The sequence below is a fragment of the Lipophrys pholis genome, assembly GCF_963383615.2.
Source record: "Lipophrys pholis genome assembly, chromosome: 11".
NCBI lineage: Eukaryota > Metazoa > Chordata > Actinopteri > Blenniiformes > Blenniidae > Lipophrys > Lipophrys pholis.
The window spans coordinates 19653830-19676955 of record NC_137631.1 but is presented as its reverse complement, the minus strand read 5'-3'; the positions used below and the strand labels follow the sequence as shown (position 1 = coordinate 19676955).

Sequence of the window (23126 nt, the reverse complement as noted above, 5' to 3'; positions counted from 1 at the left end):
TGCCTTGACAACACTGTGGTGGTTATTTCATCCTGAGAGACCACAAACTAAACAGCAGAAACACGTTGTATAGACGCTTGTTTAGTGCTATGCAAATCACCCTAGCCGGGGGTAAAATTAACATTTTCAATTAAAATATTAGCACCAAACAAACACAGAAAAACACACTAATGATTAAATCATCTTGATAGAAACTCATCATAGAATTTGAGGGTGATTTCTTACATTTCTTCAGATAAAGAAAAATGAAGCAGCGTCAAACACATATGACTCTGATTTTATGAAGATGTGAATCTATATTTTCACAGATGAGCTCAGTCGGTGAAGTTTGAAAATGAACAATTATTGTGACCATTTTATTTGGCAAAAACCTTCCAAAACTTAAAAAAAAAAAAAGAAAAAGAATACAAAAGCCGCATAGTTTTTATGAAGGTGAAAATGTTTAGTTGTTTCATTTTCAATTACTAGAAAAATAGAGACGAAAGATAATAATAGAAGGCATCATTTGATATTTAAAATTACGTTATCATATTTATATAACGTGACAAAACATTTGAAGCAGGTGTCATAGTGAAGGCCTCTGGAGCTGTTTTTAACGCTGTTGTGTCGCCCTCTAGTGGTCATTTGACAAAACATCTTTCAATAAACTTGAAATCATTAATAAGAATTGAAACGTTCATTCTTTTGTCTGTATTTTCTACACTTACAATACATACATAAGAGAATAAAATAGTATTAAGTTTTTTCATACCTCATGAGATTGAAACATTTGTGTTATTCTTTACATTTGTTTAGATGCACTAAATATAAAATATAGGAATTTTTCTCTTTTTAAATAAAAGTTATGAATCAAATATCACTTTTTTCCAGAGGTACCTCTTGGTAAAAGGCAGTAATAAATGAAACGGTGCTCCAACAATGCAGCTTTATTACTATCCGTATCATAACAAATATAAACTGGAATACACAATCTTTTTTTTAAATCAATCAAAAAGTGAGATAATTCTACTTGAATTTTGCATTCAAATGGGTTCAGGAAAATTGAAAAAAAAAAAAAAAGGCTTCAGTCACAGGAGTCGTATCCAGAAGCCAGAGTTTCCAGTACATGTGCTTTTAATGTAAGACGAGGCCTTTTAAACCAGTTTCTACTCCTCTGGTCCACAGAGGCTGAGCAGAACCTTCTCGTAGTCTCCTTTGGTGTGTTCCTGCCAAAAGGAAAGACACAGAGCGGGTCAGAGGACCAACAAACTTCACTGGAAATCAGAAATTAGCGGCAGGTTGTGAATTTTACTCACCAGAATTGTCTTGTGCAGGGACTGACCGAAGGTGGCCTTGTACTCCGAAGCCACCTTTTTCAGGTCGACCTCGCAGCGGGACACAATGATCCTGGTCACGATCTTCTCCTTGGCTCCTTTACTCTGCATGGACGAGCACAAGTCAGCACTTAAAAGTTGAACGCGCTCGATACTTAAACCCCGGCAGCTGACGCAACGCCGCGGTAAGACAACTTCAGCCAACTTTGGATCGCTGCAGTTAAATAACACTTTCACAGGCAGTCGTGCTTCTTATTTGTTCTTTAAAAACGTCTCGCGGTCGAAATGGTCACGTTTCCACAAGAAGAGTGGGGGTACCTTCATGGCTTCATGGAGTCTTTTGGCAAAGTACAGCTGCTTGTTTTCAAAGCACTGAACTGGAACAGAAGGAAGGTTATTTTATTAAAGTATTTTCAGTCTAAATGAACATTATTAACAGAATTACAGAAGAGGCGTACCGAGCACCAGGAAGGACTTCTTTAGGTCTCCCTTCACTTCCTTCTCGATGCTCTCCTGCATGTCGTACGGGCTGTAACTCTTGTACCTCTGGAACACTAACGAGTGGAGGGGGGGGAGAAAAAAAAAATGACTCTTTGCTCTTGATAAGGACAGAAAATACACATGGTAAGAAAGCAGGTGTCGTTACCTTTTTGCAGGTGAGGGACACTTCTCTCAGACATGATGGAGATCCAGGTCGCCACATCGGTTCCTTTGATTTTGACTCCAGCATCATACAAAGCCTGAGACAAAGACCAGTGACTATCATCAACACCTTACGAGTTCTTTGGGGCGAATATCCGGTGTTTTTGTTTGAACGTAAACATTATTCACACATCAAAATGATCATATTTGTACTTTCAGGAGGGGAAACGCACCAGAAAATGTCAGCGTTAGAATCACGAGGCTCTGAATTCATTGAATCATTATTATAAAAAGGTCAGTGATTTGGTTTAAGCTTTATTGTTGAAGTGACACTGATGTTATTGTTGGACCCATAGCTTCCAAATCATTTGTATTCAAGCCGGGAAGTGACGACTTACTCTGGCATCTTCATCGATCTTTTCATAGTCCACAACAGAAGATGGCTCGTCTCTCTTTGTCTGAACGGAAATAAAAAGTCGCAAAATTAAAAGAAAAAAGGTTTTACTTTTCAGCCCCTCAAATTTCTACGGTGAATTGTAAATTCTGAAGATGTGCCAATATCTCACCTGCACCAGAGCCAGAAGCAGCTTAGCAAAGTTTCCAGATGTGTCACCAGCCACGTCTTTGTCCAGGTCCTTCTTAATCACTGCAAAGAAACACGTTTTCATGTCATCGGTTCTTTGACTGAATCACAACCGGAGACCGACATTTATTGTAAAATGGAATGGTTCATCGTCCTACAGTTTGCTCTATGAAACCCAAGTAAGCTAAAATAAAAACAAATACAAAAACAAGATATCAACCAGAAAGAATTTCCTATATAGAAAATATTGCAATGCATGTTTAACTCTCGGCATGAAACTCTGAGATGTTTCACACTCACAGTCTTTGTAAACCTTCTTGATCTCCACCAGTTCGGCGCTGCTGCGTGAGCACAAAATCTCAATAAGAGTTTCTTCATCTGTTCCCAAGCCCTGAAAGAGACAGAAACTTTAAAGCAATCGCTTCACTTCGAATCTTTCTGCAGAAACAGCGATGTACCGCCACTGCTCCAGCAGGGGGCAGTATTGCTCTTTCAATGAATCCCCGATTACCTTGATAGATCCTCGGATCTCTGAGGCGTCATACTGGGCTGTGCTCTTCATCAGTCCAAGGATCACACTTTCTAGAGAACCGGACAGCGCCCCCTTCAGGGCTGAGATCATGTCCTAAAAAAAACAACACATTTTGTTACTTGTGTTCCCCACATTTGATCAAAGAGACACTTAACAGAGAGGACTTTACCTTCTTTGCCCTCCTCTCATAAGCAAAAGCAATCTCTCTCCTTTGGGCGTAGGTGCGTTTTGTCAGGACATCAATGATGGTCTGCTCATCCACTCCTGAAATAAACCAGATGCCTGGATTATATATGAACTGTGAGGACTGTTGGATGGCAGAGTAACGAGTCCTCCTCCTCAAGATCAATAGGTTTGCTGTTAAAAAGCAGCATGTTACTGTCGACAGGCTACAGACGTTCCTCCTCCTGCTCAGTCAGCTCTTGTGAAGGTTATATCCGCTAACAGTGATTGGAACACAGCGACCATGAGTTATGTACAATTGAAAAATGCCATTGCTCCCATTTAAAATGAGAGCAAATGTACATTTATTTTCACATCAACAGCTCAAAGCCTCAAACAGTGAATAGAAGTTAAAGTTGTTGTGTAGTTATTCTAGTTAAGCTGCTTTAGGTTTAGAATGCTGGGAGACCTTCTTCATTGCACTGAACGTGCAGCCTTTTCTCACGTTCCATACATTCATAAGTCATAATTACGCGCCTCTAAATTCTTCTGTGGTCTGACGTCGACCTCGGTCCTCTCCTATGACGTGATTGGCAATATAAATGAAAAGGAACTCAAAAGTTCTTTGATCAGAACTTTTATTCACCGTCATAATGGGGGAAATTTGTTTATAGATATTATTCTTTCAGCGAATCCCCAAAAGCCTTCAAAGAATGATCTGCAGTGAGTTTTGGCAGTTTTCAGAAGATCGTTTGCTCCAGCACATGACATGGCCATAAGGTATCCCCCCCCTCCCCTCCTACTCTCATTTGCAGAGAAAACATCTTTCCACATAGAACACATTCTTTATCACAACAAAGTGGTCGGGCTGCTGAAGACTGAGCCTCAGTGCTGCCAGCAGCTCTGGCAGCACTGAGGCTCAGACATGGAGGTGTGCCCAGCATGGCCACAACAGTTTAAGCTGCGATGCTGACTCACAAATACCAGCGACTCATCTGTTGGGAGAAGCTGCAGACTCCAGCACTGATGGACTTTTGAGTACCACACCCACCCCCACCCCCACCCCACACACACACAAGCTGGATCTTACCTTTAGTTTTGATGGCAGTGTCGATCCTGGCAGCATCTCTGTCGGGGTCAAAGTCCAAAGCAGGCACCACGGTGGGGTACAGTTGCTCACTGGCCTGATGATTTAAAAGAAAAAAAGCAGGCAAAGTGATGAAAACACATCCTCATTCACAATGCATTAGTGCGCTATTAAAACCCCCCCCCCCCCAAAAAAGTAGTTATGACTTACCCCAATGTTGAGCGACAGCTGCCCGAGAAACTCCGATACCAAAGCCATCTTGACTCTCCTGAAAAAGATGAAAGAAGACAATTAGAACTCTCCACGATTCCCACAGTGATCGTTCTCAGTTTACACATGCTCCAGGCCTCGCTTATTATGACTGAAGCTAGAATCACTTGAGCCAGTTCTCTTTTGAACAGAGGCCGTTGAACAATTACAAGGCGTCACTTTCACCCCCCCCCGTCAGTGTTTATTCAATAAACCACAAGTCGTTCAGTTTGTTTTGCCTGCTCTGCGATGTTACGACTGGAAACACAAAAGATCAGAATCTAATGGAAAAGTTCCAAGTGAAACCACCAAATCTTAAGATTCAGTACACTTGAACATCATCTGAGCTTCTAAAGTCTTGAAAACTTGTTTTGGGATGAATCTGGAACTTTACTCTAGAAAATGATCTGAAACATTAGGTAATTGTTTTCTCAGCAGCCGGTTCCTTCAGAAACATCCAACACAGAGTGACACACCCTGGAAAAAGCTTCTGTGCTCCACTCTGCTGCCAAAGACGACTACACTCATGCACACAAGCGAACTCGTACAGGAAACAAGAAGCAAAACTACTTTTCACAAAGTTCACAAAGGGAACTGAAGTCACTGTTTCATACTGAAGATTTGAAACAAACTAAATCCTTGAGACTGCAAGGCGAGGTTAATTTGGGCGACAAACGCAGTCATCCAGCACCACTGTGTGGTATTTCAAACTTACCTCAGTCAGAAGAAGTTGCAGAGATGTGTCCTGGTGGCGTTTCAGTGGAATGGGTGTGGAGCTCAAACTTTTCCAATGAACAAAACGGCTTCCCCCTTTTCAGCTCCTCTGACTCACAATCCCTCCCCTTTCCATGCCCTCATGACTCCACCCTGGTCCAGCACATGCGGCTGAGCCATCGTCAGGCAGCTCCTGGTGTTGAAATCCGGAGCAGCTTTTCACACAGTCGCTGTACAAAAGTATCTGCTGTGTCTCGTAGGATCGAATCCCGACTCCAGGGCCAACATGAAATCAACTTCAGTGTATCATTTACAATCAGAACGCTCCCATAGAAATCCAAAAAGTTTATTGTTTCTCTCTTCGTATAAAACACAAAACATATATGTGAAGAAAATAAAACAAACAGATTCAATTTTCTTAAAGTGCTTCAACAATCACATATTCAAAAGGTATTTCCTGTTCTTCTTTCATTTCCAGCTCCTGCAGCCACTCCTACTCTAAACAGACTTCTGAATGAGCTTATTAATATACTTTTTACGTTTGGCTGCACGTCTCCTTCGCTTGTTCTTGCTCATATTCCCCTGTGTCTCCAGGTTGTTCTTTGGCCCGGACGCGGTGTTGTTGGATCCATCCTTAGCCATCTGTGTGAAGAGAAGATGGTAAGGTTTTCAAGAAAAGCGAAAATCAAGAAGCAACATGCAAATAAATGCTAAAAAAAATAAGCATTTTTATCCATCGCTGCATGAAGTTCTAATACCGGAGATATAAATACTCCGAAATCTCGTTTCAGCAGGAATGTTTTTCCTCCACTCTGAAGACGTGTTCAAGTCCTCACTGTGTTGAAATGTGGACAGGCATTCAATGAATGTCAACGCCTATAAAGCCCGCTGAGCTGCTGCTGCTGATACTGGTATGTCCACCATTGTTCCCGTGTTGGTTTGGGGCTTTTGCGGACAACTCTGCAGCACTCGGCTGGCTCAGCTTGTCTGATAAGAAAACGGCAGAGGGCTTTGCAGTGACCACAAGTTTACCACGGAAGCATTTCACTCAAAGTGGCTTTAAGAGAATCCCTGTCAAGTGTATTTAAAGGTGCAGACGCCACTTATGTGGTATAGTCCCATTTGTTTCATTGTAGCGTCAAGTGGCCTGACCAACCTTGGGGAATTGTTTCGGTGGGAAGGTGCAGGGCACTCGGCCGTGTTTACGGTGAAAGTCCAGGACCACCACCGGATTGACGGGTACCCAGGGCAGGAGGCCGGAGGCCGGGGCTGGAGGAGTCGAGCGGTGCACCTGCTGCAGGTCGTACAACTCCCGACTTGCACCATCAGCTGCTCTTAACAGGGTCACAAATGGCTTCCCCGCGCTGTGTGTGATCAGGTATCGTCCTTCGTCCAGCCTACAGAAGCCACAGGAAGTCACAGATTAGGGTTCAAAACCAACAATCTGAAACATGCTGTCGCGTCGTTGGGGAGTCTTGATCTCTTGCTGTTGCACGACGACAGGAAGTCAGGTGAACGGCGCTTCCAGAAAGGAGAATGTGACACATCTATCGTGTCTCATTGAGCAACGGATTGAGTAATCCTCCAACACAAACACGAGGTCAGAATAACCCCGAGGCTAAAAGACTGAACTGAACAAGAATTGCATCAGATTAATGAGTGTGAACACGTAGGTGTGCCGACAGCTCATCTGCAAAGTCTGCACATGTTCTCCAGTGTGTTTAAACGTCATGTGAATTCTGTGTGCATTAAAACCAAGTAACTAGGACGAGGTGAACCTCTGTTCCAACCAGCTTGAAGGGGCTGAATTAGCTTTCGCGGATTTTTACGACACAGAAAGTATCAAATAAAGTGTATTGATTAAAAAAATAAAGTGTATGAATAAATAAACATTTTACTTTTAAACCTAAAACCAAAAGAAACGATATTTCTGCAAACTACCTTACAAGGTAATGGCAATAAGGGCGCGGGCGCTCGGCTACTCCACAAACAAATCTAATACAACCAAATGCCCTCAAGACCTTACCCAGTAAGCTTTTTCAGCAGGTGGTGCAGGATGTTCAATGACTTGGATAGCCTGAGGACGGAGAAGACACATCATCAAGTGGTAGTCAGTCTACTTTGGCTGGAATTAGAATTTCAGCGCCAAGGCGACAGGCGCCGCGGTGAGGACAGCTTCCTCTGATGAAAGGATCACCGGTAAAGTGACTGGATCTCAAGATGACAACTTCAAAATGCGCGGTAACGTAATCACGGTGGGGTTATTAGGTTAATGATAATCGTGTGCACACAAACACTGTTCAAACGGCACTCACTTGAACCCACAGGAGATGTTCTGCTTCCAGTCGTCAGGCAGCTTCCTCAGCAGAGCTACTTTTGATGTGAGCGCATTGATGTGAGCTGCGGAGTCAAACAGAGCGGGTGAATGATACACTGACGACAACAAGAGCCGGCGAGCGCGCACATCAAGAGCCTCGCTTCATCATCCATGTGCCCCCCCCCCCCCCCCTTATTGCTTACAAAGTAATTAGTCTGCAGTGCTTTTCCAACATTGTTACAAGCTTGAGTGGGTGGTAAGCATCGCTTGTTGGTCTTCTCCCTCCCTCTCTGCCTCCCACTCCAGCTGGTGGAGCCTGCCGATTTCAACAGTGCTTTTCATTCAATTATGGAGTGTTTTAACGGCTGTAACTGCAGCCAGGAATAGACAAACACCACATGATGAACCGCACGACAGACTACAAAACAGAGAACAAAGAAGGAAGTCTTCCATCAGCTGGGCTCCTTGACATAAGGTCATTAATTAGGGAAACTGTATTTTCACGTATAGCTGGAAAGTCCCCACTGCTTTCTTTGTTTTATCATAATACTGTTCCCAAACCGACACCGTTTTAATCAATATGCAGTATTTCTTTCCTGTTGCCACTGAGAATTTGACGTGCCAACTTCTCATGTGTATAACTTCTCCAGACGAGAACATTTAGAAAAGAAAAACAAACAGAAACAATTCCTTGAAGCAGACAAATAGTTATTACAGTGGTCAGCAGGACTAATGCAGTGTGACCAGTATAACCAGCATGTTTGTAAATGGAGCTTTTCAGTACCATCAACAACATGCTTAAATACTGAAAAACGGCCAGATATTTAAGATTAAAGTTAAGTTGAAGAAAAGGGGGAGAAACAATCACTTATTGAATATCTTTTGGGACAATTTCATAAAATCTAAATAAATATATCAACATTATTCTTTGGAAAATGTAGAATTTCAGTTATGTGGTTTAAACACCTTTGTTGACAAAGCTATACTTACAACAGTGAGGGGGAAGCCTAAGAATACATTGTGTAATGTAGATTATGTGAAACATGCAGAACTGTGTGATTTGACTGGAAAAAAAAAAAAACTCTTAGCAAAGGTCCTCGGATAGAAACAAAAAAACCAAAACTGTTATGGAGGGGGTTGAGATTACGTAAATGTATGGACCACATATTAATGACAGAAAATCAGTGGGAGTCTCTCCCTGAACGCTAAACTACAGGTTAGCAGCACATGTACACATGAAAAGACATAATTGAAGCTAAAACATGTTGCTTTGGTCGGCCTAGGCATTTCAGTAATCACCCCATAATCAGACACGGCTGTAGTTATGGCAACAAAACAAACGGATCCAGTCCACAGTCGCTGCAGGATGGTGAGTCATCTGCTGACTATTTCACTGGTTTGTGGGAGGATCGGCCTCGTGGCCCACAGTGAACTCAGTGAGTGAAGGAAATGATGGAAGAAGAAGGAAAAAAAAAAAAAAAAAAAAGAGGCTTTTTTTAAGACCCATAAATGTTACTTTGGTTTGGTCTTGAGCTTTTTTTTTTTACCAGAAAGGGCTAAAGAGCTGCTCCTTCACACTTTGATTTAGTTTGGGGAACATTGCTGATATTATTTTCACTAAATTTAAAAGCAGATTCAAAGTGGAAAAAAAAAAGAAGAAGAAGAAAAAAAAAAAAAAAACTTTACCAATGTAAGACAGTGTGCTGGAGTGAAGCAGCGTTTCAGTCCACAGCTGGCACACCTCGCCGTTGGTTAAACACTCCACGCCGTAACTTAGCTGGTACTCCAGTTTTGGCAAGACGTGCAACGGCACAAACTATTGAAGTAAAACACAATGAATTAAATGCATATCGGAAAACCTTAAATGAAGATTTTTTTTTTCTTCTTCTGAGTGACGTGAAGATACCATGTATACCTGATTTTGGCTGCTGCCCACGTTTCTGCTGTGGGTCAGAGGAACTGAGCTGCGCACCATCAGCAGCATGCTCTGGAGACTGTAGAGCTTGTAGAGCAGGTTGCCTTCCACAGGAGCCTCGTAATCGTTTTCGTCTTCTGCAGTTGCCTGCAGGTCTCGTGAAAGTATTCCTGTACGGGTGGAGTAATACAACAGTGGGTGATCGATCGGGAGGCAACGAAAATAAATACGATAGAAGTGCATTCCACAATATGAAAATAAGCTGACACTAACTTTCATGCTCTGTGGTACTGGCGTTGACAAGTGAAGATCCGTGGGAGACGGGACCGGATATTCCGTCCTGTTTCTGTTCACTCCGATGTCTCTCCAAGTACGAAGACACGCAGGGTTTGACCAGGGACGTGGGATGAGAAGGAGCTGCATGCTCCGTTCGTTGACCGGGTGACTTGGGAGAGGGTTTCACGGCGTCACTGGAGGACTTGAGCATGGCCGTTTGCATGCGCAGGATCTCACTCAGTTGGTCTCCCGAGACCTTTTGTCTTTTAGGCTGACGCCGGCAGGGTGCAGCTCCCCGAGGAGAAGGCCAGTGTGGGTTTCCCGGCTGAGTGGCGGGAGGACCGCAGCAGTCTGCAGAACCTGCCGGTGGATTAGGTCGACTCCTTGACATTGCAGACACAGAATCATCGATGACGAGCTTTTCATCGTCGGAGTCCTCGGTAAGAGCAAAGTCTTCAACCTCCCGAACACCGTCTTGTCCCGTCTGTTCAGGCTGTGGTTCAGTGTCATCATTCACAGCGATCTGACTCATATCTGCCATCGGCTCTTCAGTGCTTGTCAGACTTCCGTAACTATCTTCTTGTGCACTTCTGAAGTCGCTCACCGGATGTTCGCTCAAATCTTTAGTCTTCCTTGACTGTGGGGAACCTGAAACGTCTTTGCTCTTAAAACAATGATCCTGCTTCTCCTGCATCGTGTTAGTAGGTGTCGACTCCCCAAATGTCTCCAGTTCAGTGATGTCCACGTCAAAGTCAATACCGTCGTTACGAGGCTCGCAACTTTTTCTGGGGTTTTGCTGAATAAAAAAATAAATAAAACACAAGCCATCAAAAGAGGCAAAGGAAAGGATACAGCGCGTAGAGCGCCATCTACTCAAACATCAACATACCTGAGAGTGCTGGTGCTCAATGTCAGGCAGTTCTGTCAACAAATTAAATATATTTTTACTTCCATTCCTCTTGACGGAGAGTTTCAGACTCTCCTCGTGGAAAAAATGACTCCTCTCTCTCACTGTCATTTCAGTTTTCAGTAGAGGTGAATCTATAAACACAGTCTTCTTCTGACTACTGCCTGGAAACGGACATAAAAAAGGAAGAAAATAAGAGTGACAGCATCACAACACTGGCTCATTTCATGCTGCATACATGACATTTTATTCACAAACACAATCTGATACACACATCATTACACTCTGGCATTAGTTGCTGGAAGCAAAAGTTAGATTGCTCCTAAAAGGAACACCTCCCTTTCTACACACTGTGCATGAGGCCTCATGTCACACCAGACGCGTCTTTTTATGAGCTGATGCAGCGCAAATATGTGAACTAAATAATATTCTGCAACTCGGATGATTGACAGGCAACTTCTGATCCATCAGTGGGCAAAACGAACGTCAGTGCAGGTCGGGGCACGGCAACAACAACAACAACAACAACAACAACAAAAAGAGTTTGAAGCAAGAGAGAGGACGGTAAGAAACTCTGGCTTCACTTTTTAAAATGTTAAAAACACCTACGGAAAGATAAACCGTATCGGATCCTCTATTTGCTCAGAAATGGCCCTGGTCTGACCCAAACTTGGAATGGTAGAAAGGACACAGACTGGTGCTGCTGTACCTTTTGCTTGGTTTAATTTGACGCACACGGGCAGTTCCCATTGCTCCCCAAAGTCAGGGCCGTGGTTGTCCAGCAGCCGGACCAAGGCGTCCCGGGTCAGACAGACGTGCGGCTCATAACAAGTGCACAGCTTCTCTGCATTCCCGTCACGACTGATTGTCTGGGGAGGGAAAACCAGGAAAGGTCGAGCAAACCACACTACAAACTGCATCGGTCCCATACAAGTGACTACCCAACAGTCGAAATACAGATCAGACACACACTTTAACATTACTGTGTGTGTGTGTGACCTGGCATGTTGCAGAGACACAATTAGCACTGCTTCTGCTGAGCAAGACAAGAACACCCTCTGGTGTCTTAAGTGAAAATTGCAAGAGCTGGAGTGAAGTTAACAATAGTCCTGCGGCCATGAATCCCATTCTGGCAGTAAAAAAATCTCTGTGACTTTCTTTATTGGAGCAATTAAAAAAAAAAAAAAAAAAGTGAGACAATTGCTTACAGCATGCATGTCCTTAGCTTTTTTAGCTGGAGGATTCTCTGATGAAACACTCTGATAATCCGATGCAAGCTGTGCATCAGCAGGCACTATCTGGTGGTCTGTAATATTCACAGTGCCCTGGAGAAATAAAAGAAGGGGGGGGGGGGGGGGGGGGGTGGGGGGTGAATATGGAAATGGAGGAAGTTAATCAACACCAAACGACTGATTCTGCAATACAACACTACCAAGCTGAGCAGAGGCAGAGAAGAATGGACAGTGACATTTCTGAACAACTCTCCCCTCGTACCACTGGGCCAACGATTCAAAAGTACATTACCAAGGTTAAAAGCTGTTTTTCAAAGGTCAGAGCCAGTTCTGGGTTGAATGTGCCGCCAGTCAAACTGGTCAGCTCCTGGATCTGGTAGAGCTGAGGAAGTGTCCTGGTGTACTCTAAACAGCCCCGGAAGCATTCCTGAAAAAAGACGTTTGTGAGCTGCGTTAGAACCTACGAAAGACAAACCACAGCGATGTGATGACAGGCGCAATCCTCGCAGTGTCAGTACCTCTGAATATTGCATCGCTCCTTGTGATATGAAGTTGTAGTCGTCAGCACATATTCTTGCCACATCTTGCAGGTACCTCGTAAACTGCATCACTTCGTCGTTCACACGTTTCTGTAAGTTCTGAAAGGAAAGTGCAGATGAGGGGAAAACAGCAGCGCAAACCCAACTGCTAAGACTCAAAAACCACTAAGGCAAATAAAGAGCCGACACGCGAGTACCTGCGGGGGGTCGGCCTTCTTTTTGCTCGTCAAAAAGCCAAGATATATGTTCTGCTCTTTGCTGGAAAGCCTGGACATGCATGAGAACGGCACCCTGGGTTCTGGATAGGCAGGCCCAGCCTCGCTTTTGATGCGCTTCGGTTTTCCTTGTGACTTTTTAGCATCGTCACTGTCGCCTTCAGCAACACTTTCTGCACATGGATCGTCAGAATCACAGCTCTCCCAACAGGACGCTTGGCTGCTGTCTTTAAACCCGACCGCTTCAGAGGACGTCTTTGTAGGCTCTACATCACTGTTTACACTGTTTTAAAGAATGCAAAAAAAAACAAACAAAAAAAACCCCAGGTAAAAACTGTTAGCTTTTAAAAATGAAAGGAAATGCAGCGTTGGATATAAAATAGAAATGTACACTATACCTTTGGAGAAGGGTCCACAGTTCTCTGACATTTGGGGCAAGTGAGTATTTGTCATAAAGTTCTTTGGTAAAGAAGGGACCCTCAGGGACTGCATGCTCCTCCCTTAAAGTTGAGAACAAAAGTCAATGATAATAAATAGTAGTAATCCCAATCAGATTAACAGTACTCGCCTACGTGCTTGGATTGGATTTTAGTTTCGTTTATGCAAGACTGCAACCCGAAGTCATGTTGTAGTGTATACTACATCATATCATGTAAGTACAACCAAGTCTCATGTGCTTCTTTCTGCCTTTCCAATATGGAATAGTAATGAACTGAACTGAAATTAAAATCAAAGCGTCTAACAAATCAACACAAAACTGATCATTTCAGACATTTATTGCAAAATATCTTTTTTTTTCTGAACATTATGATTAACAGAAATTATGCAATATTTAATTTTCTACGCTACAAAACATCAGTCAGAAGTGAAAGGTGTATTAAAATGTGTTTACGCATGTGATGGACTGGCGACGTGTCCAGGGCGTACCCTACCTTCACCTACAGACTCTGAGCTGGATCAAGCAGTGTAGGAGATAGAAAACCTGACTTTTTTTTTTTTTGTTTTTTGACCTTCCCTCTCTGTAATTACTTTTTATAATGACAAGTCATCTTTCATAGAAGTTACAACTAGTCACACAAATATTCCCCAAAACATGTTCATCCATGTTGTTCATCCATGTTGTTCATCCATCCATCTCCTATACCACTCCATCCACCTAATTGCAAAATACATGCATGAGGTTAATTCTAATATAACCCTAAAATGCCTCTAGGTGTGAGGTGAGAGTGTGTGGCTATCTCTCTGTGCTGGCCCTGTGATGTTCAGGATCTACCTTGCAGTTGCATTTGTTTTGATTTTCCTTTTGTAGTTCTTTTGATGATATGTATTCTGGGAACCTTTATCAAACTGTGAGAGACATGAACCAAATTATCTTTATTTGCAACCGGTTAAGACGTGGAACCTAATAGTTTTTCGTGCTCACCCATAACAGTCTCACATCCTTTCTCCCTCAGTGAGTTAAGGCCGGGCTAAGCTCTGTGTTTATTCTCAACATATCATCAATGGAGCACTGTTTACAGTAACGTCTACACTCAAAGTTTGGAGTAAAACCAAAGTCACACATATTACACGCTAAGAAAATAAAGAAAATAAATATAACAATATTGTTTACAAGATATCCCTGAATATTCACACTGACTGCATTAGTTAATTTGTTTGGAACTGAATTTCACTATTTGTGAAAGGGAGAAATCATTCTGTTGCCAGTTTCTTGGTAACATCCAGTTTTATTTGGGGAAATGTGTTTAAAATTCATAGAAATTCAACAATCAAACTACAGAAAAGAGCTATGAGATTAATAAATAAAGCTGGTTATTTTGAGTCTATAAATCCACCATTTATACACATTTAAAATTGTACAGACAAGGTGTATTTAAAAACATGTTAGCTATTATATCCAATTCAGAATAAAAGCCTTCCTGTTTGTATTTAACTTTTTTTTTAAGTAAAGAAAAGGAAAATATAATTAAATATTAGAGGATTGTTTATGAGAATTGTTTATGTGAATAGCTCACGGTCAACTTGCAATAACACTGTAAAATACTAATAATTAAGGGTTACAATTCAGACTGATCTTGAGAGAAAGAGAATATCATTGATTATGGTATTGTTATGTTGTTTCGATCTGTCTTTTCTTTCTTTTTTTTTTACTTTTGTTGTTTTGGGTTGTAGATACTCTCGGTTATTCATAGAATTGACAGGATAAACAAGTTATTTGTTGGTATTTTTCTACGTGTTGAATTATGATCAGAAATAATCTCTTCATTCACTCACCCATTCATTTTAAAGCGGCATGCAGCATCCTAGAATAGTACTCCACGTTGAACACTCGTGTTGTAAGAATAACAGCGAATAGTGAACAGACAGTGTCTATAAACAGGATGTTAAGTCGAGTTAAATGATCTTCACTTACAGCTGCGGATGAAGTTTTAATATTAAAGCGTCGATACAGAACAGCTGAGTTCAGCTAACACGAGCTAACTCAAAGTTACAGTCACTTCAGTTTTAATTAAACATCTACGACGATAAACGGACGTACGGTTCGTGTCGGAGAAAGAATGTCACTCACCACTCCAGCTCCATCGTGGCTGTTGGTTGTCTATGTGTTTAGAAGCGATGAAGATATTGTTAAATACATTTCAGACGTTTAAGTCAGTTAACATGTTGATTTGAGAGTGGAGTCTTCCTCTGGTGAAACGATGCTGACACAATGAAGCGGCTTTGTGCTCATTACTGCCCCCTCTGGACAGAGTCCGTAACTCACCCACTCTATGCCCAGTTTATTATAAACTGATTAAATTGATCTCTTGGGGAAATTAACACTCCTGGTCAACTTGAAATTTTGACATAATTGATTAAAAACGTTGTTGTTGGTTTTTTTTTTAACCATCATTCTTGTCAATTATCATTTGTTTCAAAGTACCAGTAGATAATGACCAGAGATGTAATGGAAATGTATGCTTAGTTACCCCATTACTATTATATTGTTTCATTGCACTTTAAAATACAACGTTCTCTATTCAAAAACTGCTCAAGGTAGCCATTAGTTACTTTTTAATAACACAATAGCAGGCTTTGAATTTAATTTATTTATACTAAATATCTCAAAATTTCTGGGACAAACAATAAAATGTAAATGATCCCACTAAGGTTTTTTCTTTTCTTTTCTTTTTTTTTTAAATAAATGCAGATATTAAGCAGTACTTTTGTTTGTCAACTGGATTATTTTAAACTGCAGATCAAATGGATTGATTGTTAATCCAAATTGTGACCTTACTCAGTAGCTTCTCGTGAAGTTTAAAAAAGCAAAGTCGATTACATGGTGTAAATTCCACTTCCATTCAGTTTCCATACCACTTTATCCAATTCAGGGAGTTGGACTTTTTCCCAGCCAGCAGTGGGGCTGCTCGTCTGAAAAGACACCAGTCCACCAGACAGACAGTCACACACTTGCATTAACACATGCAGGGAATTGGAGGAAACCAAGATACTACTTGATCTCAGTGATATAATTGTATTTGGTTACTTGCACTCCTTACAACAGATATCTTACATTTAACCTGATGTGTTTCTAATGCCAGCATCAGACTTTACGGTCCACATCACCTTTTTTTACAACGATCGCCTGTGAATTATTCTGCCGTGTTGTTTTTCATCCTATACTGTCTATAATATCTTGCTTCTATTGAATGGAAATAATATTAACTCAGGACTTCATGATTCTGTAATGATGCCAGGTTTAAGGAGTCTTTGTGTATGCTTTGCACCTTTTCACTTGGTGTTTTTTTTTCTAGGTTCTTCAGTTTCGGTGCATAGGTGTGAATGCAAGTGTGTGTTGTTGTCCGTCTTTCTGCGTTTGGAGGAAATATTATCTTTGTAAACGTTTGCTTTGACGACACTTTTCATCTGTTAGTCATCATTGCTTGCTGATGATAAACAACATGTATTACAAGTGAGTGATTTACAGAAACATGCAGGGATGACTGTATAAATGTGCTTATTTATAGTACTTTTTAATGAATTGTATTTAATGGAAACAGTGTTACAGTTAAGAGCATGTCTCATGAGGTTTTAAACCTGAAATGGTAAATTAGACTGCATAACAGGGAGATTTGAGGTACGCAAATATCAGATATGCCTGCTTATGTGCAATATATACTTGCTGATTCCTGTTTCCAGAAAATGGTCTTTTCTTCTCCTCCTTACCCAAAACAGCAGTTTAGTTCAATCAGTCCAAATCATCCCACATCCATAAAAAAAAAAAAAAATAAATAAAATATAAGCCTCTTGCAGGGGTGTGTGACATCTGATGAAACTTGGAGATGTGGTTTGCAGCTCCTTGGTCCATGATTGACCTACCTGGACTTCCTTAATGAGGTTCATATCTGCTTCCGACATGGATCTTTTGGGTACAAGCAGCATTATTTGGCAAATACTTTTTAAAATGTGAGCAAGCTCTACCAGCAGACAAACAATTACCCAAACTAAAACCAGCCACTGCACGTGTCTCCTTTTGAAAATAATGGGCATTATTTAGATGTGAATTTATGCTGAAATTACAAAGTCTACACAACCTAAAAAAAAAAAAGGTGAAGTTGAACGGTATATATGGCAACGTGATTTAAAATGTATGGAAGTTATTCCACAGCCTCATCACAGTGCAGTGCGTGAAGCTTAATCAAAATCACGAATGTAATACATGGAAAAATTTAATGAAAAATTTAAATTCCTTGCAGGGAAATTGAGTCATTTTTAGATCAAAGCTCAGAAGCACCACCTGTTACTGAGAATTAATGGACGAGCGCTAAGAAGGATTTTTCATTGAGATAATCTGTATTATTACCAACTCGCTCCAAAATTGATGTTTTAAGTTCACTGTACTAATCTACAAGGTTGACTTAGGTTTGGTGGATATTTCTAAAAAAGAAAGAGAAGCATGTTAAAACAAAACTAATCATTCTTTTTCATTAGCACCTTTTCATATGGGTAGAATCTGTTAAAAGCTGAATGTGTAAGCAGCTCATTAAACCAGGAGTCTTATTATAAAAAATAATAACAGTATTTATTTTATCAACTGCTGTTTTCTTCTTGTTAATTTATCTTGAGAAAGAAGAATTCAAAAGTTTAAGTTTGAATAAATAAATACCAGCAATGGAATGAATACATTGAAATATTTACAGTACATATATAATTTTACTTATACTTCAGTACAATTTACACTAATGTTATACTACTTCCAAAATCATTACTTAATTTCTCAACAATATTAATAATCAAAACCTTGTTATCTGCATTTTTGTTGTTGAGAAGTTCTTTATTTTAAGAGAAAGTACTTCTATTCTTTTTAACATTTTTATTTAATATGGTGCAATTATTACCTTTATAACTGTGCCTTGAACATAAATATGTTTTGCAAATAACTTGAATGAAATGAATGTAAATTGTTCAAATGTAATTATGAGTAGATGTTGTGAAGAGAACCTTTGAGTATCTTTTAACGCCTGGTATTTTACTCATAATGGAGTATGCTTTAGGCAACAGAAGTTGTACTTAAGTACTCTTTCCATCTCTCCTAAATTAAACACTGAACAACACTGATCAACGCTATCCTACGAGTTGGGACACTTGATGACGACCCAAAAGGACAACAGAGAGCAGACACCAGAGACAGATAAACAATCAGGAAAAAAAGCCCATTACAAGCGGTAAATTTTATTATGGGATAACAGCACATAAAGCACATCTAAAATCGATGTGTCCAATGCACTTTTAATAAAGGTAATATTAAAGGTACAGTTTCTAAGTACAATATAACAACATTCATATTAGAATGAAAAGTATTTAAAAGACAACATTAAATTTCTTATTTTTCTTTACAGCTGTATTTACAAAATGAATCAAAATACTTATTTTCATATTTAAGAATCAGACAAGAAGGAGCAAAACTACGTTTGTGAATCGACTACCTGCTAAAGAGAGTTCAAAAGAGCTGGATAAAAAGGTACATGATCATCTGTCCCCATTTAACATCAGTAGCAAACGTGTGACTTAGAAATTTTGTGACAACCACACACGAGTTTCGGCTCTCCCACACTTTGTACTGCGTCTGCATGGGAAACGAATCCACCCCAGCTCCACCCACCCTTCATGTAAAGTTACCCTGTCAGACTGAGGGCACGTTGAACACAGAACATTAAATAAATCCAGATGTGTTGTGTGCCTGTTTGACAAACACAATACAAATACTTAATATACAATGCATTAGTAAAATTTCTGCTCTCAGTGAAAGAAAGAAATTGCGTAACACGAACAGAAGATGGGGAAACGTGGATCTTGAGTTAGTTTTTGCGTCGTCTGAATAAAACAATGTGCAGGTGAACGTTTCTGTCATCACATCCGCAAGAATTTTATTGACCATTTGAGATCAAACACGAAAGTAACCTTCCAGTTAGGTTTCTGAAACACGGTGAGGGGTGACATGTACACGCTAAACAAACCATCTATACACTGAAACCCTCCAAACCCACATGAAAATGATCAACAACACATGAAGAAAGAATCCGAGAAAGAACTTTTTTTTTTTTTTTTAAGCAACGCGAGAATTGTGAGAATTCATTCTCATGTACAAAATACATTGTCACTTCAGTACACGTCTGGAAAAAACCACAAAAAAAGACAATCAAAACCATGTATGCATTTTGTTACACCGAGAGGCACTCAGTGTGATACGTCGTGTATTATTGCGAGCATATTTGAACTGATATTTGCTACAGATTCGAGAGAAAAAGGTCAGCTTCGACTTCAAATGGCAATTCCTTTCATGTACATTTTGAACCCTTCACATGGCGCAACAGGTTTGTGCCACTGGTCCGAGGAAAACCGCTGTTTCAAGGATCGTCTAAAATTGGGAATTAACAAAAGCATACCGAGGCCCTGTTTAACGAAATCCAAGCACCACTTCCCGGCATCAGGTGAAGAACAATGCAGACACGGGAGGTAAATAGTTAGAATCTTAAAACCTGACAAACTATAGCCTCAGTGAGTGGTTTTTTCTTTTTTTTTTTTTACAATCAGACAAAGAAATAAAACAAAAACAAAACACAATACTGCTGTTTCAGTTCGAATATTATAATTCTCCCACAAACCAGAAAAGCAACCTTAAATAGCTTGTTTTTATTAGCAGATACGAGCTTTGCTATAAGTCAGAAGGAAATAAGTGCCTTATCCCAGGACGAGCACGCTGATACAGGTGCTGGCTGGGTACCTTTTTTTTTTTTTTTTTTAAACCTCTATCATTTTTATTATCATTATTATTTATTGAGTCCTAATATCAATAATACATTAATATGCAATGAAATGAATGAACTAATAGGGTGGCCCGGTTTAGGAATCAATACTTTGTTCACGAAATTAACTTACCTAGCACCGCACGTCAGGGCAACACAAAAAATAAATGTCAGCACACCCTATCGCTATCAAACTAATACTAAAGGAGGGAAGTAAAGTAGAAACAGCTTTATCGTACATTATGATGTAATTGATAAACGGATAAATATTCTCACTGGGTAGGTCTTAGTAGCAGTATTTTCCTCTTACCTAAACAGACAGAAGTTACGGAGCTACCTTTATACACGTGATCAATAATAACATTAAATATGGTGAATTAACAGCCGAGAATGAGGGAGAGAGAGTGAGAAAATAAGATATACAGCATACAGGCCATGTCAAGTTCATAGTTCTCCACCTGGGAACAGAACCGGTCAAATATACAGATGGAACATAAAAGCATCCACGAAATCAACACAAAAAAAACCAAATAGTGATAAATAAGAAGTGTATTTACATGCAGATGTTCAAAGACTATTATGCACAAAAGAATGAAAAAATAATACACAGACATATATTATTGCTTGACATTCGATTATGGCTAAAAGTTGCTTCTTGTTTTCTTTTTCTTTTTTAAAAACTATATTCTTAAATGCAATTTTAATCATAAATTCTTATCACCTGTGCTTTGGAAAATTAGTTTTGTTATAATGTGATGACTGACTCATAAATTCTGGGTAACACCACTGGCAACTTGAAGCGTGACATAACACTGATCTTCACAATTTAGGGTCAGGGAGACTCATTTCCACAATTGACGGTCCAGAATTCATTTCAGTCCATCTCGGCCCAGACTGTTGCAGTGCTGGTCCGAGCCAAGTATGGTCATTTTTTTAATTTATTTTTTTTAACACTCTGCAGACCCATGAATTGTTGAAGGCATTATGTCATGCTTTTAAAAACCTACACCTATTATGGATGGATCAAGCTCAGCATTTCCCAAAACCTTTTCATTTTTCATTTAGAAAAAAAAAAAAAAAAAAGTCCCAAAAAAACCCATAAAAAATAAAGAAATCAAACCCTTCTCGTCCAAATAACCCTGTTCCTCTGTAATTATTAAAGCCTTGTCTGGGGTTTATTTTATTCACACACTGTGAGAACAGAGACACACACACGCACGCACACACACTATTGCTTTTTACAAACAGACAACAGAGCAGAGACAGAGGGACCAGCACATTTTACGGAATACTATACACTGATTGAATAGCACACGTTGCGTCGATCCCTTACTTACAATGGGATCGATCTCAAATGAGAATATACAGAAGGACATCACTTCTCAGGCCTGTGTAAAGGCTTCGTTTGTAGGTAGATACCAAGTATCCACGTGTTTGATGACCAGTTTCTGCTTTCCTGCCGCTATTGTAACCACACAACACAAAAAAAGAAAGAAGAAAGAAAGAAAATGGGGCTTTGTTGTGTTTGATTTACATTAAATGTTAGGAATCAGCTGTACGAATGAAAGTCAATTCAAAAAGGATGATGACTGCATCGTGGAGACCCGTAATTGTAACGCAAGGCATATTGCTTCTTATCTTTTTCTAGAGCACATTAACAAGCAACTCAACTATTTCGACTGGAATGAAAATCAAAGCTGAACACATTGAGAAAAGTAGGTGGCCAACTTTGGCCGACCATTCACTTACAAAATACGTAATTGTTGATGTGACTTACAAATAATATATATATATATATATTTTTTTTTTAATTTAAGAAACACACCATACATTTTTGCAAAGAATTTTTGAAAACAGGAAACTAGCCAGATCTCTATTTCTCCATTATTTTTCTGAACAGTAGGTGCTGTGCTACATGCTCAGTGTGCTATGCCAAAAAGTTCAGCCAAGCTCCTCTCATCAGTCGAGTGCTTCAAAGAGATCTTCTTTTTTTTCCATTTTTTTTTTTTTTTTCTTCTCGAAGATCTCATAAATTCACAAAAGAGCTAATCAAATACTCTGCAACTCCAGAGGGGAAAGCGAGCTGCTTCTTCGGTCTACCTGTTACCTCCCTGAGCGTTCACGCCTCGTCGTCTCTGCTGCTCTCGCCGGGGCCGCCGGGCCTCTCAACCTGGATTGTCTAGCAGTGTTCCAGACTGGGTTTTTCTTTTGCTTTTGCTTTGAGACTGAGGTTTCCTAGTCATAGAGGGCTTGTGCATATCCAAATAGCATTGGATCATAACAGAGATTATTACTCAGGTACAGCATATCTACTACAAACCCAAACACAACAGATTTAGTATTGCATAAGAATATTTGGTTTGCTAACAAAGAGGGTTATCATTTGTAAAGACCCTGATGACACCATAACTGATTTTTTTTTTGTGTGTGTGTGTGTGTGTGTGTGTGTGTGCGTGTATAAGTGACAGAAATATGTTTGAAAAACAGCTCTTTATAAAAATGATGGGATTTGTAGTTTTTGTTTTGTTTTTTCAAACTTGACTTGGCGAAGAGGCCCCGTATGGACATGAGTAATGTAAAAGTGATGAATTCTTTTTAACCTCAACCACTTCTCGTGGAACATCCCTGAACAAAAAAAACCAAACAAACAAAAAAAAACACAACTAAATAAATCAAATCAATACAAATAAATGACCTCTCAAAAAAAAAAAAAAAGCACAAAAGAAACTCTTCCCTGAGGGGTGACAGCACGAGGCGCTAACACCTCGCACAAATTGCACGGCAGAGGAATGATAGTGTGCAAACACAAAACAAAAGACAAACAATTGGATTCTACGTTACAGTGGGTGACAGATGTGTTAACATGCTTTCTTGGGTTTCTAAAGGGATATCACTTTTTTTTCCTTTTTGCTCTTTTTTTTTTTTTGAAATGTTTTTTTTTCTAAAAAGATTTTTTCTAGAAGCCGCTACTGAGTTTTGCTGGAATGTTTTTAGGAATCCATTCTCCATTATAGACGAGTAGACTGGAAAGCGGAAGCAACGACTACTGTTTGGCACATCCAGGGTTGTTGTTTTTTTTCCTTTTTTTTTTTTCCTACCACTTCACTACCACACTGACAAGAAAGACACACTCAACAAAACAGAAGCACAACAACAA

At 40.0% G+C, this 23126-nt stretch overlaps 2 protein-coding genes across 2 annotated transcripts; both read right to left on the bottom strand.

Moving 5' to 3' along the window:
* Window positions 1-911: 911 nt before the first annotated feature.
* On the bottom strand, window positions 912-5712 carry anxa2a (annexin A2a). The gene is made up of 13 exons (XM_080474856.1): window positions 5284-5712; window positions 4530-4587; window positions 4323-4416; window positions 3240-3334; window positions 3050-3163; window positions 2839-2929; window positions 2522-2601; window positions 2354-2413; window positions 1960-2053; window positions 1772-1867; window positions 1632-1690; window positions 1296-1418; window positions 912-1205 (listed from the first exon to the last, which is right to left on the bottom strand). Exons 2-13 carry the CDS (start codon window positions 4575-4577, stop codon window positions 1146-1148), a joined length of 1014 nt encoding a protein of 337 aa, XP_080330982.1. The 5' UTR covers window positions 4578-4587; window positions 5284-5712; the 3' UTR covers window positions 912-1145.
* Window positions 5614-15373, bottom strand: ice2 (interactor of little elongator complex ELL subunit 2). The gene is made up of 15 exons (XM_080474855.1): window positions 15253-15373; window positions 13082-13183; window positions 12666-12966; window positions 12448-12567; window positions 12222-12356; window positions 11906-12022; window positions 11407-11566; window positions 10680-10861; window positions 9788-10586; window positions 9515-9684; window positions 9286-9415; window positions 7598-7682; window positions 7309-7359; window positions 6439-6679; window positions 5614-5924 (listed from the first exon to the last, which is right to left on the bottom strand). The coding sequence occupies exons 1-15, from the start codon at window positions 15264-15266 to the stop codon at window positions 5781-5783; spliced, it is 2751 nt and encodes a 916-aa protein (XP_080330981.1). The 5' UTR covers window positions 15267-15373; the 3' UTR covers window positions 5614-5780.
* Between the last annotated feature and the right edge of the window lie 7753 nt (window positions 15374-23126).

What these genes read in the sequence shown, in the direction of transcription:
- anxa2a (XM_080474856.1), bottom strand. Translation starts at nt 4,577, where the DNA reads ATGGCTTTGGTATCGGAGTTTCTCGGGCAGCTGTCGCTCAACATTGGG. An exon ending in AGCTGTCGCTCAACATTGGG is followed by an intron (nt 4,417 to 4,529) that starts GTAAGTCATAAC and finishes TTAAATCATCAG; the next exon opens with GCCAGTGAGCAACTGTACCC. An exon ending in CCCTGCACAAGACAATTCTG is followed by an intron (nt 1,206 to 1,295) that starts GTGAGTAAAATT and finishes TCCTTTTGGCAG; the next exon opens with GAACACACCAAAGGAGACTA.
- ice2 (XM_080474855.1), bottom strand. An exon ending in AGAAGGCCGACCCCCCGCAG is followed by an intron (nt 12,568 to 12,665) that starts GTACTCGCGTGT and finishes CTTTCCTTTCAG; the next exon opens with AACTTACAGAAACGTGTGAA. An exon ending in CAGTACCACAGAGCATGAAA is followed by an intron (nt 9,685 to 9,787) that starts GTTAGTGTCAGC and finishes CCACCCGTACAG; the next exon opens with GAATACTTTCACGAGACCTG.